Genomic DNA, 18,776 nt, shown 5'->3' with positions numbered 1-18,776 from the left:
TATTTCCTTATCCTTTTTAACTCTCCCTGATTAAAAAAAAATTTTTGATTATTGTAACTCCAGGCTCACTCATAAGATTTTTTTTGATAAATCAAAATTTACTGACAATAATAGGTCCTCATGATACATGAATTTTCTGCAGCAGCTAATATTTCTGGCCACTCTTTGAACTATTCTCTTTCTATGGTTTCTTTAATGGTCTAGTCTGCTGGTTTTTCTCCTAACTCTATGGCTACTGTTTCATGGACTTTTTTTCCCTTTCTGTTTAATAAGATTGGTCCTTGATTCTAAAGATTCTCATCTCTCTTTTGTCTTCTTTTCCCTACACATTCTACCTTGGTGATTTCATCCATTACTATGACTTTAGTTATCATCTCTTTGCCAAAACCTTTAAATCGTATATATTCAGCCTAGAAAGATATCTCTAATGAATTTTGGGTTTACATTTCCAAATGTTCCCTGGATAAATCTTATTACATAACCCAAAAGCACCTTCAATTTGAATGTCAAAAATTAAGCTCATCTCTCTGTAAACGGGCTAATTGCCCATTTCATCTGGAGTCACTATCATCTGCTTAATTACCCAGGCCAGGAATCTAGAGGCCTCTCTCATTCCAGAGAGCCTGTTTGATCATCATGTTCCGTGATTCTATTACTCTCTGCTTCTTTACTTCCTTGTTGCTACTATTTTTATTTGGCTGCTCTCATCTTTTACCTGGTTTACTAGGACAGAATTTAGCTAAAGATACTGCTTCTAAATTTGTTTACCCAGTGATTTCCCCACACTGCAATCAGAGTGGTCATCCTACAGAATTTATCAATCCATGCCATTCTCTTGCTGGAAAGCCTGTGTTAGTTCTCCATTATCCTCAGGATGAATTTAAAACTCTCTATCATGGCAAGAAAGACCTTTAACATCTGTTTACCTCCAGCCCTACCTCCAGCCACTGCAACCTTTGTATGCTATGCTAAAATCATTTAGGACCATCTGAAATTCTCAAATTATGCCATGCTCTTTCCTTTGGGACTTCTTATATGCAAATCCCTTGTTAGGGAATGCTTTTCCATCTTCTCACCTGGCTAGCAACCATTCATTTCAGCTCTCATTTTAAATGTTGCTTTCTCTGATAAACATTCCCTTATGTCTGAAGTCAGGGCTGACTGCTCCTTCTAGTTCAACACAATGATTAAAACATGGTAGACATTTGATGACTATTTTGAATGACTGCATGAATGAATGCACATTATAGGAAGTATAGATGAAACTGGCCAGTCTCCTTGATGAAAAAGGCCAAGTTTCAAGCCTAATGACTTCATAGAAATGTGGTTAGCAGAGCTAGATGCTTTGTTGCATATTTTGTATTAGGATTTGTTGTAAAACTACCATGATCGTCTTCTATTCAGCCATTCAAAGAAACCAGTAATTTAACAATAAAATATCCATTCCATTTTTAAGAGCAGCACGGAAAGAGAAAATGGTTTGAAGATAAAATAATTATCTATGAATTACAGTCTAAATCATTCAGCAAGGTGTCAAATGGTAAATAAGAATTAACTGGGGGAATGTTTTAAGAACATATTTTACAGTTGTTGAAATAAACATGTGCCACAAAATACATAGGATCTTGAACAATTATCCACACTTTGCTTTTGTAAAAATAAACTGACTACATACTGAATTATTTTATGTAACCTAATATAACATTAATAATTGGCTCAAAACACAGATAATGTTGATCATTGTTAGAAATACAGAGATTCAAAAATATAGTTGCTGCTATTATACCTACAACTCTATATACAGATCAAGAAAATATCTTTACCCTCTCTGGACAGTCAATCCTTCACAGGGTTGCTGACATACTAAACTTGGTTAACAAAATCAAATGTTCTGGTTAGGTCCACAAAAACAACACATAAATCATGATGCTGTTTTTGAAACTTTTCGACATAGACATTTCATATGACTCTTCTGTCTGCTTTGAAACAGTGGACATAATTTTTCTCTTGTATAGAAATTAACCTTTAGGAAAATTTTCTATATTTTAGATGGCTAATAAGAGGTTAATTATATTCTCAAGAGTGATATTATGTGTTGCGCTATTTCATAGGCATTTCTGTGCTGTGTCTTTTCCTCTGCTCTTAAACACTAGAATATAAGCTCCTAGAGGGCAAGGCCCATCCATGCACTCCCCACCTTGATATCTTTTCATCACCTACCACAATACCTTCACATCGGAATGTTTATCAAATGCCACAAGAATGAAAAAAGAAATGAGTCTAAGTTCAAAATCTTTTATATTAATTTCATCTTGTTAATTGTCACTCATACTTCCACATGTCAAGCTCTTTTAGCTTCTTGACCACCATCTGATGCATTACATAACACTTCCAGCTTTATGTCGTCTATTTGATAGATCTCATCTGGATCACTGATAACGATTTCAAACAGGACGGGGTGAAAGCCTAGATCTCATCATTGGACGCATGAACCGAGAACCTATAGCACACAGTTCAGCAACCACACCCATAAAACTTGTTAACTGATTACCATCGAGCCTATATTTTCAAGTTTGTTTGTAAAAACATCATGAAACATTCTGTCAAATGCCTATTTAAACAAACTACAGTTGGGATCATAGAGCTAGCCTTTACTGGCTTATGATTTAATCAAAGTATTTAATTTCTGTCAGCATTAGTTCATCAACTTTAAAAGGAGAAACAATTCTATCTACCTCATAAGCTTACTGTAAGAATAAATGTGAAAAAAATCTATCTACAGAGACCAGTCTTTAAGGTTGGATATATGGTACTGTCATTATTTTTGCTGATTTTCAGATATGATGTATCACACTTTCTGATAAATTTGATATTGTAATGGTATTCAGGAAAGGTCTCAGATATTATACATATAGTAACCATAGCAGTTATTCTGATATGTTTTATTTTGAGTGAAATTATACTGATTTCTAATAAGCACTGTTTATTTTTTCTATACTTGACAGTTAAGTAAGAAATCCTTAAGTTTTACTGGAGATCAAAATCAATGTTTGATACATTTTACTTTCCTTTACAAACCAGGAGTGACAATTCACTGCTTTCCATACTATGGCAAATTTCATATTTTCATGATTTTGCAAATATTTTTCATACATGGCTTTTAATCATATCCGCAGATTCTATCAGTATTCTAGGATATAATTCACCTGGGCCTTCAAAATGAAACTCATTTAATCAGATAACAGTGTGTTTACTCTCTCTCACAGTCTGTAGGTAGCATTTTGTAGTATATTTGGAAACTGATTCTAATACATTTTATCCAATGCTCTGTAGGTTACTTAAATTTTCTAAGTGTTAATTTAGAGTTATAAAAAAAATGCTAACAATTCTACTTTGGTAATATTGTTAGATAAATTCAATAAAATAAGGTTTACAAAACACCTTAAATGCAGTAGATTTGTGTTATGAGTCTGTTTACAAAATATAAGGTTAATTGGTTAATCACAGATTCTGGTGGTTTCAGACAACGAAGCAGATCAATAACGGAGACTTCTGTTTTTTCTTTTCATTTTAAAATAAGAATAGTGATAGAGTGAAAATAATATTTCCACAAATTATTTGGTGTTGAAAAAGTTATTTGAGCTAGCTGAGAATTCACTATTCCCTTTAAAAAAAATGGAAAAGTAATACTGACTGGGGGTGGGGTGTAGTGATGATATAAAAATGTATAGATAGATATAGATATAGGTAAAGATATAGATAGTGATGTGTGTGTTATATAAAGTTGAAAACTCTGTCATTTATCTTTCTATCATCTATCTATCTATCTATCTATCTATCATCTATCTATCTATCTATCTATCTATCTATCTATCTATCTTCCAACTCTATCTATCAACCTACCTACCTATCTACTTACCTACTTAAGAGTGTCTGTGGGTGTAGATGCGTGTACTGATTAGTGTTTGTTCACTCACCTCCTCTTCCCCCTGGGCTTGGGGTTCAATATCATATAGGTTTTGTCCTTCCATTTTGAAGAAAATTTTCATTAAGGGACAATAGTCACTGAGCTATTGGTAGCAACATGTCTCTGTGTAGGATATATTAGTGTCTAAAGTAAAGCAACAGCTTTCTGGTAAGTATCATTAGGAATTATGAAGAGAATAGTTGCAAAGTGATGTGGGTTTTATTAAAAGTTGAAATGCTTAGACTGTAAAGCTTTCTATAGTGTTTTTGTTCTTTTTTAAAGAAAGATATAAAGAAAATAAAAGTGAGGAAATCTAGCATAGTGCTAGAGATAATGATGTTTACATGTTTTGATTAATTATCATCTCATTGATTCTTAGACTCTAACGAGTGGATAACATGTATGGTAATTATTACCTTTATCAACATCATCATCGCTATCACTTCTATGGAGCTTATCATGTACTAAGTAAGTAGTGTTCTTTTTTTTTAAAAAAATTTTTTTCAACGTTTATTTATTTTTGGGACAGAGAGAGACAGAGCATGAACGGGGGAGGGGCAGAGAGAGAGGGAGACACAGAATCGGAAACAGGCTCCAGGCTCCGAGCCATCAGCCCAGAGCCTGACGCGGGGCTCGAACTCACGGACCGCGAGATCGTGACCTGGCTGAAGTCGGATGCTTAACCGACTGCGCCACCCAGGCGCCCCTAAGTAAGTAGTGTTCTAAACCCTTTATAATGTATTTCATTGAACCCTTACAAAAGCACTATGAGTAGGTACTCCTATTATCTTCATTTTGTAAATGAGGAGACCCTGTTAGCATGAGATAAAATGACTGGGCTTCCATAGCCTACAAGCGATGAAGCCAGGATTGGAATCAAAGCAGTCGGACCCCAGAGTCATGCTTATGACCGCTCTACCCAAGTAGAGGGCATTGCTCTGTGTAATGGAGCTGATATTAAATTGAGATCCACACAGAAAAGAAATCAGTATGCTTCAAGTTTCCTCAGTCATACCATCAGGGTAATAATAGGTATTTCCTATTTGCCTCCTGGGGCTATTTCAAAAATGAACAAAGTTGCCTGAATTCAAAAGTTGTATGTTCCCTGAGAAAAATATAAAAATTTAGAGTATAGTAACTAATACTAGCTGTGCATATTTGATGTGCACATGTATTTATTTTTCACTTCATCTGGGGATATCTCAAAAAATAGACTTGTGGCACAAAAAAGCTATAATAGCCAATTACTCAAAAGAGGACAATTCAAAGACGACAATTTTTATCCTAAAACAATGAAATTAAACTGTATCCTTTATGAATGTTTTTAAATTAATCATATGAATTAAACAAAGCCTTGCTAAAAAATACCAGTGAAGATTGCATAAGAAAGAAAAATGTATTTAATTCTCACTGAAGAATGTATAAATTAATCCCCTCTCCTGAAATTATTTATTGAATTTTACAGGCCAGCAGATTGGTGAAAGAGTACCAGACTGAACAAATAGTAATTATATCAGGAATTCAAGGATGGTTAATATTATTCAGTTATTCATCTAGTCAATAAAAGTGTTCATCATTCAGTTCAAGGTAAAAAGAAATATATTCTCATATCTTAAATGTATCTCTACCTTTACTTCACTCCTCACAAATAAGCATATGACCAATTTTAATATCCTGTCTTGACTAAAAGAAGATATATTTAAGAGGCCAGGAATGAAAAGAAGTTTTCTCAACATGGTAAAGAATATTTATCCTAAGCTAACCACCAGCGTCATACTTTGGGGTCAAAGACTTGAGACACTAACATTAAAATTAGGAGTAAGATAGGAAGCTGACTATCCTTGTATTTAACATTTTTAGAAGACTTAATGCAAAAACATAAAATTATTATACTAGATACAGCTTCTGGCAAGAATAATCACAATTATAATTATTTGCAAATAATATTATAAATATAAAAATAATTGAAAGAAGCAACTGAGAAACTTCTAGAACTAAAAAATAGTGGTTGGATATCAAACACACGTAAAAACTCTATTCTGTTAATGTTTATCAGTAACAAGAAATTAGGAAATACACTGAAACAGAAAAAAATGTAATGTTCACCATTGAAGTAAAAGTGTAGGATACATAGAAATAAGTTTAATATGAGAAATGCACAACCTATACAGATAATAACAAAAACAGTTTACTGTGAGACACAAAATGTTTTGAATAGAGAAGAGTATTATTTTCCTGGGTTGAGGGAAGCTAATTAAATAGTGTAAAGACAGCAATTCTTTACACATAGATTTAATACCATTCCAATAAAAATTCCAATAATGTTTTTTGGTGAAGAGATTGAAATTGTGAATCAAATTCTGTCCTTTGGAAGAATATGTAATTACATCCAGTCAAGAAATTAGAAAAGAAGAAGAAAAAAAGGGCCTTGCTTTGCCAGGTACCATAGCTTAATATAAAATAAAGGTAGTCAGAATACTGTAATAAGAACTAGAAGATAAAGAGAACAGAATAGATGATCCTTCAAACATATCTTAATATGGATAAAACAAATTTATATGTATTCGGACACCATACTTTATCAAAGAGAAAAGGAAATGTTAATAAATAAATGTTTCTTTAAAGTAATACATATTTGGAGAAAGATACCTCCTCATACCACAATAAGTTCTAGAAATATTAGAGTTGAATCTCAAATTGAATCATAGAAACAATGGTAAATATCATAGTGTCTCAGTGTAGGTATTGAAAGACATATGCCTGCGTAAGATCACCAGGAGAATGAGTGTAGTTAGAGAAGCAAACTGTTCCAAGGACTATGGGAACCCCAGTGTGTAGATCTCAGGTAAGGAGCTAAACATAGCCAAGAAGACAGAAGGTGTGGTCACCCAGGTTGGAAATCCCTGGAACAGCATGTCCAAGGAAGCAAACTGAACAAAAACTTTTTTTTTTTTTTCAACGTTTTTTATTTATTTTTGGGACAGAGAGAGACAGAGTATGAACGGGGGAGGGGCAGAGAGAGAGGGAGACACAGAATCGGAAACAGGCTCCAGGCTCTGAGCCATCAGCCCAGAGCCCGACGCGGGGCTCGAACCCACAGACCGCGAGATCGTGACCTGGCTGAAGTCGGACGCTTAACCGACTGCGCCACCCAGGCGCCCCTGAACAAAAACTTTTAAGATGAATGGATAACTCAGAGTAGCAAATGCTGCTGAGCAATCAAGAAAGACGAAGACTGATAGATGAACACTAGTCGCAGGGTTCAGCATGCTGGTAGAGGTAAAAGCCTGATTTTAGTAATTCAAGAGAGAATGGTGGGAGAGAAATTGCGGAGAGAGTATAAATAGCTCTTCACTGTATAGGAGAGGAAGGAAGTGGTAGAAGTCAAGAGGGAAAGTGAAGGCAAGAGAATTTGTTTTTATGATTATTATTATTATATTATTATTATTATTATTATTATTATTTGGAAGAGAGAAGAAGAACCAAAAAGTGATGATACAAGAGGGAGGGTGAAACAGGGATGGGTGGAGTAATGCCCTCGAGCAGGAGAAAGGGCTGGAATCAGGGGAACCTTGGTGGCTCAGCCTGTTACGCAGCCAACTCTTGATTTCGGCTCAGGTCATGATCTCACGGTTTGTGAGTTCAATGCCCACATCAGGCTCTGGGCTGATAGTGTGGAGTCTACTTGGGATTCTCTTTCTCCCTCTCTCTCTCTCCCCCTCCTCCACTCATACTCTCTCTCTCTCAGAATAAATAAATAAGCTTAAAAAAAAAAGGCTGGGATTTAAAGCATAAGTACAGACTTGGTATTTTCTAGAAATAAGAAAAGTTCATCCAAAATGATGGAAGACTCAGATAATTGCACACAGATGCAGAAAAAGTGGGTGCAAATGGTAGTGGAAGATCATGTTAGTTCTCTTCTGACTGCTTCTAATCTCTTAATGAAATAATAAGGAGCATGACTATCAACTAAGAGTGAGGCTGGGAAAGGGTTGGGGGAAGGGGCTGAGGGCTTGAAGAGAAGGGGAAGGTGTACGATAAGCATTCAGAAATGTGGGAAGGGAAATGGACTAAAGAAAAATGGCACGACCGCAGAGCAACACGAAGGGTCCATTTGAAGTGAGTGATAATGAATTTATGGTGAGATTAGACAGCATACTTGTCTGTTTTTCATCAGCCACATTCAGCTTAGAAGGAGTAGAATTTACCCAGTGTTAGAATTCATGGAGTGAAAATAAGTAAAGGAGCAGCACGAGAAATGAACATTACAAAGCAGTGATACCAATGGAATGTTGAATATTAAGCTGGTTGAGAAAGTGAGGGCATGAAAGAAGTAAGGAACAATGAATAGGTGTGAGCATCAATGGTGAAACTAAAAAGGTTGAAGATGATGTATTAAAAAGTGAACTGGAGAGTAAAGAGATGGTAGTCAAAAAGAGTATAGTTGACCTTGAGACTGTGGAGTCACTGCAGTTACTCCTAATGACAAGTTCTAGAATAGCACCATGGAGTAAGAACAAGAAACGTAGTTAAGGGTATGGAAAAGTTAATTTCATGGACATTAAAATCACCAAGAATTATTAGGAATAATGGTAGAACAATGATACAGAGGAAAAATCTTCAGGGAAGGAGGTGGGTGACCTGAGGATTAATAGAGAACATCAACGAGCGGGTGTAGTGGGCAAATAGATGGGGGCATGAGATTCATAGCTGGGTGTTGTTATGAGGGAGAAAGGAGGATGATATGAAAGTGGCCATGAGGAGCAAGGACGCCTGCCTACCTTCATGCTCAGGCAAATGAAAAGCGTGAGAGAAAATGATAGTTACTCATTGGGGGCGCGGTGGGAGGAGCAGTATGTCAGGGAGAGCTAAATGAAGAGAATACTAAGTGAACAGGGAGAATATGTGGGGGATTTTGCTGAGTTCCGATCTTGAGTTCCAGAAGGCTCACTGAAGGGGTTTCCAAAGATGAGAAGTGGGAAATGGGTTTAGCAAATCTGATGTCCAGAGCTGTGTGAGGATTAGAGTCTGGGGAACTCTAAGTGGTGACACGGCAAACTTGAATTTCTTGAGTCCTGATTGTTCCAAGGTGGATGGCAATGGTAGAGAGCAGGGTGTTAGCATGAACAGGACAACAGCAACAACAACAGCAATAACAACAACAACAACAACGAGCAGCTGGAATTCTAAGGAAAATGGTTAAATTATGGGATATCCAATCAAGACTAAAGATTTCAAGGAACATCCAGCAACACAACATGCTCAAAATAGCTACATTTAAAAAGCAGAACATAAAATGGCACACATGGTATTATATAAATCTAATTTGTAAATGCATGCATAAAAATGGTAGAAAATACCTAAAAATTTAAATGTTTATGTTAAATATTAGATGATTTTTACCTTTTTAAAATATTTTTTATCATTTCCAAATTTTAATAAGTTTATTTGCGGGTGTAATCAGAAAAAAAGTCCTCGTGTATTTTTAAATAAATAGTAGTGCTCCCAGGTGTTCTTCTAAAATGCTGTTGATATTTTATTTCTCGACAAGAGCAGTGGCTTTTCCAATTATCAATTTTTAATTACTTTAAAAAATGCATAATATGGGTAAATGTTTTTTTTTTTTCCTGCATGTTTTATTTCACACACATACACAATTAAGTTCCCTGCAATTTCTCTCGCCTCTGCACATGGTATCTGAGCATGTGTAAAGATAAATGAGCACGTGGGCCTTCTTCACGGAAGGCTCAGGTAAATACCTGGCATATAGAAGTTTCAGGGTCACATAGGCTGCTGTGTCCATTACACTGACATGGAACGCAGGTACCCAGGGTTGGTCTAGGAGTGTGGCTGCCTGGCTCAGACCGTAGTCGATAAAATCCTGGCATGCATGTCTGAAAGAAAAGGAAACCAATTAGGGCAGCCAAGTTATAAATCTTCATTTAGCAATACTTGGGTTCTTCAGTGGTTAAAAAGGACTACTTTTCCCCTCCCTGCATTAAAGGCAACATCAGTTATAAACACAAGTGCCAGTTTTGATTCCTAATGTGTACTTTTGCGTGGTCCTTCAAGTGTACCGGGAGCATCCGAGACATCAGACCTTGGAAAGGAAAGCTGTCATTTGCATATACCACTCAGTCTGAAACAACTTCAAGTAGTTATTTTTTGTTTTTTATTTTTTTTTTGAAAAATAGGTTTATTTTTAAATAAAATTGTCATTTGGACTAGAGAGAGAATTCCAATGTCTTTGACAACCTAAAATCTGCTTCTGCTGTGCCTGATGGATAACTAGCAAATGTCCAATGAGACTCAGGGAAATATTAAATAGAAAAAATGTCATGGTTGCATTATTTATATCGATATAATTTAAAGACGATAAAAGCAAGAAATTCAAAATTCTCCTGTCTTGGGAATATTAGGCCACCAATAAAATTTATCTTTCCCTGATCTATTTTTTTTTCATTTTGCAATAAAAATCTGAGAGCAAACAGAAAACTGCTCGCAAAGCTGACATATGCAAAATCAAGACTTCTATCTTCATTCGGGTTTATTATGCAAATGTCTCAAAAACATCTCTGGCTTTCTGGAAGGAAGCCCACAGCTCTGAAGAGGTAATGAGAATAGTCTTGTGTTCCAGACTCAGTCCTCTTGGTATGCAAAGCTACTGCATTTATCAGATGTTGTTTGATTTAGTAGTAAAAGGTAAGAGTTGGTTTTTCAGATCACAGTGAAGGTTATAAAGGGACTGTTTTACCACCTTGGCTATGTATGATTTTTTTCGTCACAGGATATCTTGTTCCCATTGATGAAAGAAAAGTGATTGCTGAATAAGCAGGAAAAAAATATGCATGAAGGACTCTCTAATGCCTCTGCATTCTTTTGGTTCTGGACTAGGTCATCCAGAGTGGAATATACAAAAAGCTTCCTTGGAAAAAGAAAAAGATCAATAGTCAGCACTCTCCTTGCTTACTTTGATTTGGATACAGCAAAAGTACCTCCATTAAGCATTTAATTAAGAGTCTCTTTGCTTTTATCCCAGCCTATAAGAAATTCCAAGAAGATTAAATAATGTCCCAGCTTCGAGCAATCCAGTAAAGAAAATCGGGAACAGTATTCAAAATATTTTGAGTCTCGTTTGTCTTGTGGTGGACTTAATAATATATTTTAATACATATTACATTTTAAAATTTAAATATAATGCATTGTCTTTATTCATATTATTTAAAATCAAGGTTCATATTGCCATTGTTACCAAATAAAGTCTAGGAATTATGGCTGAGTAATTCATCTAAGAAACTGAAGAAACAAGTCAAGGTGTATTGAAAAATATTTCACAGCATGAGTTGTTCCAATTCTTTCATATGTGGACTATAGAATAAAACTGGATTTTCTTTACATGAATTTCACCCTTGGACACCTATATAATTATTGTTATTTTACTGGTGTATTTGCTTAGGGTGTAAGTGGTGTGTGTGTTAGTGTGAAAATCACACAAATTAAGATCTCCTAGCTCCACTTTAGACCTCAAAGAAAAGTTTAAAAGAAATCTCAGAGGAAGAATAAAATTCAGAAACAGGAGTTTTCATTGAGGAATTATATGAAATTCAGTGGTATAAACTGAAAGCTGAAGGTGAGCACCACAGGTGAAGTTTACCATAACACACACCCAGTTTCTCCTGTTTCTATGGCTCTTCCCAGGAAACATAGCAGGACAAAAAGGAAAACCACCCATAGTAGGAGTTTGAGCCTGAGCTCCAAGTGGAGCTCTGTGTTGAACCTTCTAGGCCGATCTTTGCGGTTTCCAACCCTGGCTGCACATAGAATCATCTGAGGAGTTTTATATACTGACACCTGGCTCCACCTCCAGAAATTCTTATTTAATTTAATTGGGGGAGAGTAGGGCCAGGGTTTAAAACTCCGAACTGGGTCTAATAAGCAGCCAGAATTGAGAATCATTGATGTGATCGTCATTCTCTGCTGCTAATGTTTGCCTTTTAAAGGCGTTCAGACTCTGGCACCGTGGCACAGATGACTATGAAAGCCTTAATTTTGCACGATAGTTTTGTCTGAGGAATACAGGCAAGTCGCCTGGTGTCACTGAGACATGCTTTCCCCCTCCCACAAATGAGCAGGTGTATTAACTCAGATGATTTCTGATTTTTCTTTCAGTGCTAACACTTGAGACAAATTTTATGTCCTGACAGATTAAATTTCTAAGAGTTAGCAAAGCAAAAGAGACTATGCAAGAATTAGAAACTTAGAACACTTTTTCAAGGAACTGGATGTTACTTATTCCATCATAGTCCCCTCCTTTCTTGGATATTTTTTTGTATTTATTCTTTCCACTTTTTGATATTTTTGAGGGAGTTTTTCCATATCAGATATTTTCTCTTCTCAGTGAACGGGGGTAAAATTCATGAGAATGATTATGCTTGAGTCGGAATAAAAGAGGAAAGATAATAGCTACTTTTTCAAGTCCTGTCTAAAATCCTTTCTGAAACAAAATGGAGAACTTAAAAAAAGCAAATAAGTAAACACGGTCCTAATAGTATCTCCTTCTTTCTAACTCAAACTTTTCCAAAGCCTTCTTTCCATGTGCAAAAATTATTCATAGCTCAATCATCTTCTGCTGTCCTTCCATTTTTATTTTTATAATATGGCATCTCATCAAAATGTATGAATCACATTTGCACAAAAATGTGGGAGGAAGGAAACAAGGAAATGAAGACAAAGAGAACAGAGAATCTCCAGGTGCAGGGTTACACAACATCCCCATCTCTCTCCTCAGACTTTAACAAGAAAAACAGACACTTGTGCTGTTGCCAGTGGAAACACTATCTTCTGTCTTAGATGGGTTTTGCAACCAGGCAGTCCTTAGTTTAATTCTTGTTCACCGCTTACTACATATAATTCCACGCAGGTTTTGAACACTGTGGTTGCAGTTTCCTCACCTCAAACGTAAGGATCTGGATAACATCCTAGTTGAGTATGCAAGTGCATCTAGGTTTTTTGAAACAGACTTATCCAGGCTCAAATCACAGTTTTGCTGCTTTCTAGCTGTGTGATTCTGGGCTGGGCTTCCATTTTCCCATCCACAAAATGGGGATCACAATATATACTCAAAGTTGATGTAAGTATACCAGGAAATGTGCTTGGTATTGTACAGGATCCATCCAGCAAATGGTAAGTTTTTTTTTTTTTTTTCTTTTATAAGGTTGTCGGGAGGATTAAATAAGATGATGTATGTTTAGTGCTTGACATATACTATATCAACATAGATGCCTCTATTCCAGATAATTTGTTAAACATAGTCATTGAAGACAGACTAAAAATAAAAACAACAGTAATTGTTCTACACCGCATCGGATCACAGAATATCAGTGTATACCACTTACCCATACCATATTCCTCAATAATTGTATGCACATGAAAACAGTCTTTGGATCTTCCACATACAACAAAAGTGGTGCAGGGCATCCCAAGAGATGTGCGTATGGAAGAAGAAAAGTCTATTTTCACTATTTTGTCTTGAGTTTTGTGAGTTGATAATAGGTATATATTTTGGGGGGATTTAAAAAATTATTTTTAGTAGCCAAAGTAACAACTTCTGAATGGTGACTCAGTGGACACCAGCCATTCAACTGTGAGCCAGAAGCCTTATTTTACCATGAGAGTGATGAGATAGATGTTGAAATGAACAACATATGATCCAGAGATCATCTGCAAATATTTGATTACCATGGTCTTCTTGCAGAGAACCACATACTCAATGCTGACTATTTTCCATTTCTGCATACAACCTAACCTGAGTTTAGGTCTGTTTTGGTCAGTTGGGCAATAATATTAACTGAGACAATGGTGAGAAACAGCTTCAATAAAGATAGTAAAGCCAACAGTTGTCACATCAACAAATGTGGTAAGGAAATTGGGTCTTCACTTCTAAAGGTAATCTGGTCTTTTACTTCAAATCATAAATTGTAGTAAGTAGGTATGTCTAGAACTAACATTTTCAATGAACAGGGCTGTAGCATCATAAGACTACAAGTAACAGATAAAGGCGAAGTGTCTTCGCAATTGGCTATATTTTCAGCAGTAACTAACACTTAATTTTATTTATTTGCAACCACATTTTGGGTAAAAACATGAAATGAATAGCTTGTAAATGCAAATGTCTCTAGAATACCATACATTTGGCAAAAATATTGTAAAGGAATTGCTTTGTGTATTCATGACCCAAAGCATATGTTACTGGAATGGGAAGTATTATTTCAAAACTGTCCTTAGCTCTTGCTTTGATGATTAGATTTTATGCTTGGGTAATTACACTTTAGAATCAAGATGAATTATAAATAAGATGTATAATGGATTAGAGGCAATGGGATGTGGAGAACACCTCGGGCACCTTATTATGAGAGATAGGCCTTTATCCCCATAATCTCAATACTAAGGTATTACTGTAATTATTGTCTGTAAATAGGAGCTTAAGTGAAATTCACAGGACATAGGTGAAGCCCAACGAAGATGCTAGTTTGTATGCGTTCCTAGTTTTCTTAATCTTTTTCATTTATCATTTTCCTTCTTTGTGCTAATACATATTTTCATATAATGATGGAAAATTGCTAAGATTAATGGGAAAGTATGTTTTAGAATATGCTATTTAAAAAGCCTACCAATAACAAGAAGAAGAATTAAAAAAATTTTTTTTAATGATTATTTATTTTTGAGACAGGGAGAGACAGAGCATGAACAGGGGAGGGTCAGAGAGAGAGGGAGACACAGAATCTGAAACAGGCTCCAGGCTCTGAGCTGTCAGCACAGAGCCCGATGTGGGGCTCGAACTCACAAACTGTGAGATCATGACCTAAGCTGAAGTCGGACGCTTAACCGACTGAGCCACCCAGGTGCCCCAAGAAGAAGAATTTTTAATTTAACATTTAAAATCTGGAGTGGAAGGTAGAATGAATTAAAATAATTTGTTACTCTACTAACATTTTTATTTGTAAGTGAACAGCATTATTTTAAATAAATGCAGAAAAAATAAAGCTGTAGTAGTTTTCTCTTCAGGACAAGTAAAGGTCAATCTTGCCTACTTGCTCCATACTTCTTATAGCAAAATCATATTGCAGAATCAGAGAATTCTACAACTTCAAAACCCAATGTGTTCTTTTATAGATTGGATAACTATGTAACAACTCCTATAGCAATTAAAGAATTGACCAAAGTCACACAGTAATGTTATAATCAAACATTTCTTGGGACAAAATTCTAGAAAAGTCTCAAGTTCTTTCTGTCTTGTATCTTTGAATCTTTTATGCTCATTGGAAAGGTAGCATGTTTTATATGTGCCACATTCACTGTCTCATTGTTCACAACTACACTGTGTGTGCATATGTGTATTTTGGTTGGTTGTGCATATAAGTACAATACATATACTTACTGGTATGTGTACAAGTGCATATATGTCTATGTAGGAGTTATGATTTAATAATGAGGTGGATTATTTGATTATTTATGATCAAAATAGACACACTCATATGACTATTGTCTTTCAAAACGATCACAAAGCTATTATTCTAAGGATGTTTCACAGATATTTGCAGTTATTCTTATGAAATTCTTCTCTGAACAATGTGGAATTTATATAATGGTAATTAAGTTGAATGACACTGCAGTTTACAATAGGGCTTTCACACGCATATTTTCATTTAAATCAATCCTCATGATAATTCTATAGGTAAAAATCCTCAGGTCCAGCAACAGGCAAGCAAATGCCCTGTCCAAGTGGTGAAACTAGGGAGGCTTCACTGAGACCAAACCCCTTTTCATTATAATAGGCTACATCTCAAGAGATTTATATTCATTATTTTTAAGTTACTTTAGTTTTGACCTGGTGCCATCACCTGCTTTAGGATTTCTCAAATCCTATTTACAAAAGATGCATGAAGTTTTTTCAAAGAAACCAGTATGTGGACATACATTGAATTATTCCATAATAATACTATTAGCATCAACCCACGTTGACTACTGTCAGGTAGTGTAAGAAATACTTTAGGTTCTTAGCTCATTTCACCTTCATAGGAGGCTCAGCTATTAAAAATATCCAACAAGGTACGCTGTGGGGACCAACCAATCTGCCTCCCTCCGCAGGAGGGAATGTGGGCTGTAGGGCCGGAGCAGGTCTGGAACAGCCCTCTCATGCCAGCTTTCGCTGGTTGCACTGTGGGGAGGCAGGAGAGGGTGAGTGTGGAGGCAGTTAGTGAGGGGCTTAGGGATTTACCAGGTGAAGATTAAAGGGGACTAGTAAATGGTGCAAGCTCTCAGTCCAAGTATATGGTGACGTCGAGATTCAAACCCAGGCCAGTTTCTCATCCATTCCACCTCTTCCCACATTATACTCTTCCTATTGATATTTAATATTCACAAAAATGAAATAGACTTCCAGAGGATAAAGATCTAGAAAATAGGCCAACTCTAAAGATAATCAAAGGAAAATCCCAGAGTAAATTAGGCAATTTTAGAAATATAATGACTGAATGATAGTGTCACTATTGGAACAGTATATGTCCTACTGAGAAGCCTATGTGAAAGGGAACAGTCTGCTATTCAGGGCCTAAGTTTTGTCACGTTCTACATAAAAACAGTTTTTCCAAGCCCAACATAATCCTGTCTCATAATCACTGCAGCTTAAAAAATGTCTTTAGCCATGTAGAAGAGATGCCAAGAAAATAGATCAGATATACTAAATGTGCCTTATGAAAACATTCTTGTTTCCTGACTATTCCGTAGTTTTACAAATCTTAATTTTCATCAAATATTTCCCTCCACATGTGATTCCTGTTTCTACGTAACAATAACACCACCCTGATCTTACCGTGTCTCACGCTGTGAGTGGAAAGTAAAAAAAAAAAAAAAAAAAAAAAAAAAGAAAAAGAATAGTTTATGGGTATGCATGAAGAAGTAAACCTGACTGCAGCAAAGACAGTTCTGGAAGTATTTCCATTTGGCTGGTTAAGTGAGTTGAGCTAATGCAGGTTAGTGGGAGCCAGCTTACCTCACAGGACAAACCGGAATAGCCTGGGGGACAATCACATCTTTCTATCAAACGAGCTGGAGGAGTCACCGCTGTTATGCGTCCTTGTTCAGCTACCTCCATCGAGATTTCAGAAATCCTAGAAACAGCGAGTGTGTGCTTGGATCACCACAGCAGTACATTAAACTCACCTAGCAAACACCCAATCCTACAGTCTTCTCAGGTTTTTGTCAATAACCTTGAGCTTGTCCTATTGTTTTATTTATTTTTTAAAAAAAATTAAATGTTTATTTATTTTTTTTGAGAGAGAGGGATAGAGAGTGAGCAGGAGAGGAGAAGAGAGAGATGGACACAGAATCCCAAGCAGGCTCCGCACCATCAGCATGGAGCCCGATGCGGGGCTTGAACCCTTGAACTGTGAGATCATGACCTCAGCTGAAATCAAGAGTAGGGCACTTAATCAGCTGAGCCATGCAGGCGCCCCTGTCCTGTTGTTTGAAAGCTGCCTAAATTCGACTTATTCCTGTATCTTTGCTTCCTCAAAGGCTGAGATTACACATTAGTAAAATATTCACATAAATCATAAGGAGTTTAGTAAATTAGATGTCTGATGTCCTGTTGAGAAGCTATTATGAAGATTTTTTCTCCACATTTTAAAATGTGAGTGGCTTCAGGTAGACATGGCCAATTAATTAGACATTTATATTCCTTCAAACAGACAAACCAAGGTCATTCCCCATTAGAATATCTCCCGTAGTCACTAGTGAAATTGCTTTTAATTTACAACCAGCCTGATTTCTTCCTCTTGAGTCTCTGAATGTCCTTTCAAGAACTTTAGAAAACCATCTAGAAAACAACGATTGAGCATACTCTAATTAAACTCTGATCTCTTTCTGAGATAGAGTACCTTTCAAATTAGTTATTTTGTTAATTTTATTAAATAAATCCTTCAAGTATCTTAACTCACCTTTCCTATTGGTAGAAAGGTCCTTATAATTGAAAACAATATTCCTAGTGAAAATGTCGATACCCTTTACATTAATTTGAAATTATGCATTAAAAATATACGCAGTCCATAAACTCAGACTATTTCATGACTGACTAACTGGTAACATGAAATGTTCTGCAAATAAACTTTTAAATGAGAAAACGAATAGTTTTGCTTCACTAAAAGTCACCTCCAATAGCTTAAGGAGCTTGAATCATAAACTTTGTAACAAGCATAGGTAGGTTTTATAGACACTGAATTAGGAATGCACACTCTGACTTTGCTAGATTGTAATCTGCACCCTGAAGATCAGCCAGCCTTTACGAGGCACATGTTCAATTAAAATTCAGATTTTCCTCTCCCATCCTTTAGTAGACAGAGCCTTTAGATCTGTAAACAAACCACTCCCCTCCTGTAAGAAAGAGTCTACCTTTACGTCCCCCTGGATTCTCTGTGGGAGTAAGAAGGTAACATGGTGTTTGTTCACAAGTCAGTTACTTCGGCATTTTATGATATTTTATAACATGAGTTCCTAGCATCCTCTTCCCTTCTCTTATCTATGCATGCACATAACAGGCTAGTGAGTATTTAAAAACCAAGAAAAACTTGGGGTGTCTGAGTGGCTCAGTCGGTTAAGTGTCTTGACTTCAGCTCAGGTCATGATCTTGCAGTGTATGGATTCGAGCCACACATCGGGCTCTGTGCTGACAGTTTGGAGCCTGGAGCCTGCTTCCGATTCTGTGTCTCCTTCTCTCTCTGCCCCTCCCCCTCTTGCTCATGCACCTGTGCGC

At 36.2% G+C, this 18,776-nt stretch overlaps 1 protein-coding gene across 1 annotated transcript in view; it reads right to left on the bottom strand.

The window, feature by feature from the left end:
• The window catches only part of LAMA2 (laminin subunit alpha 2), a 615,841-nt gene that overhangs the window by 188,278 nt on the left and 408,787 nt on the right, over positions 1–18,776 (bottom strand). Inside the window, 2 exon segments of the mRNA XM_030316311.1 lie at positions 9,727–9,861; positions 17,019–17,136. Coding sequence (XP_030172171.1) covers positions 9,727–9,861; positions 17,019–17,136 — 253 coding nt within the window.

The sequence above is a fragment of the Lynx canadensis genome, chromosome B2 (genome assembly GCF_007474595.2).
Source record: "Lynx canadensis isolate LIC74 chromosome B2, mLynCan4.pri.v2, whole genome shotgun sequence".
Lineage (NCBI taxonomy): Eukaryota > Metazoa > Chordata > Mammalia > Carnivora > Felidae > Lynx > Lynx canadensis.
Note: the sequence above shows the minus strand (reverse complement) of the source record. Positions and strands in the feature narration are given on the sequence as shown.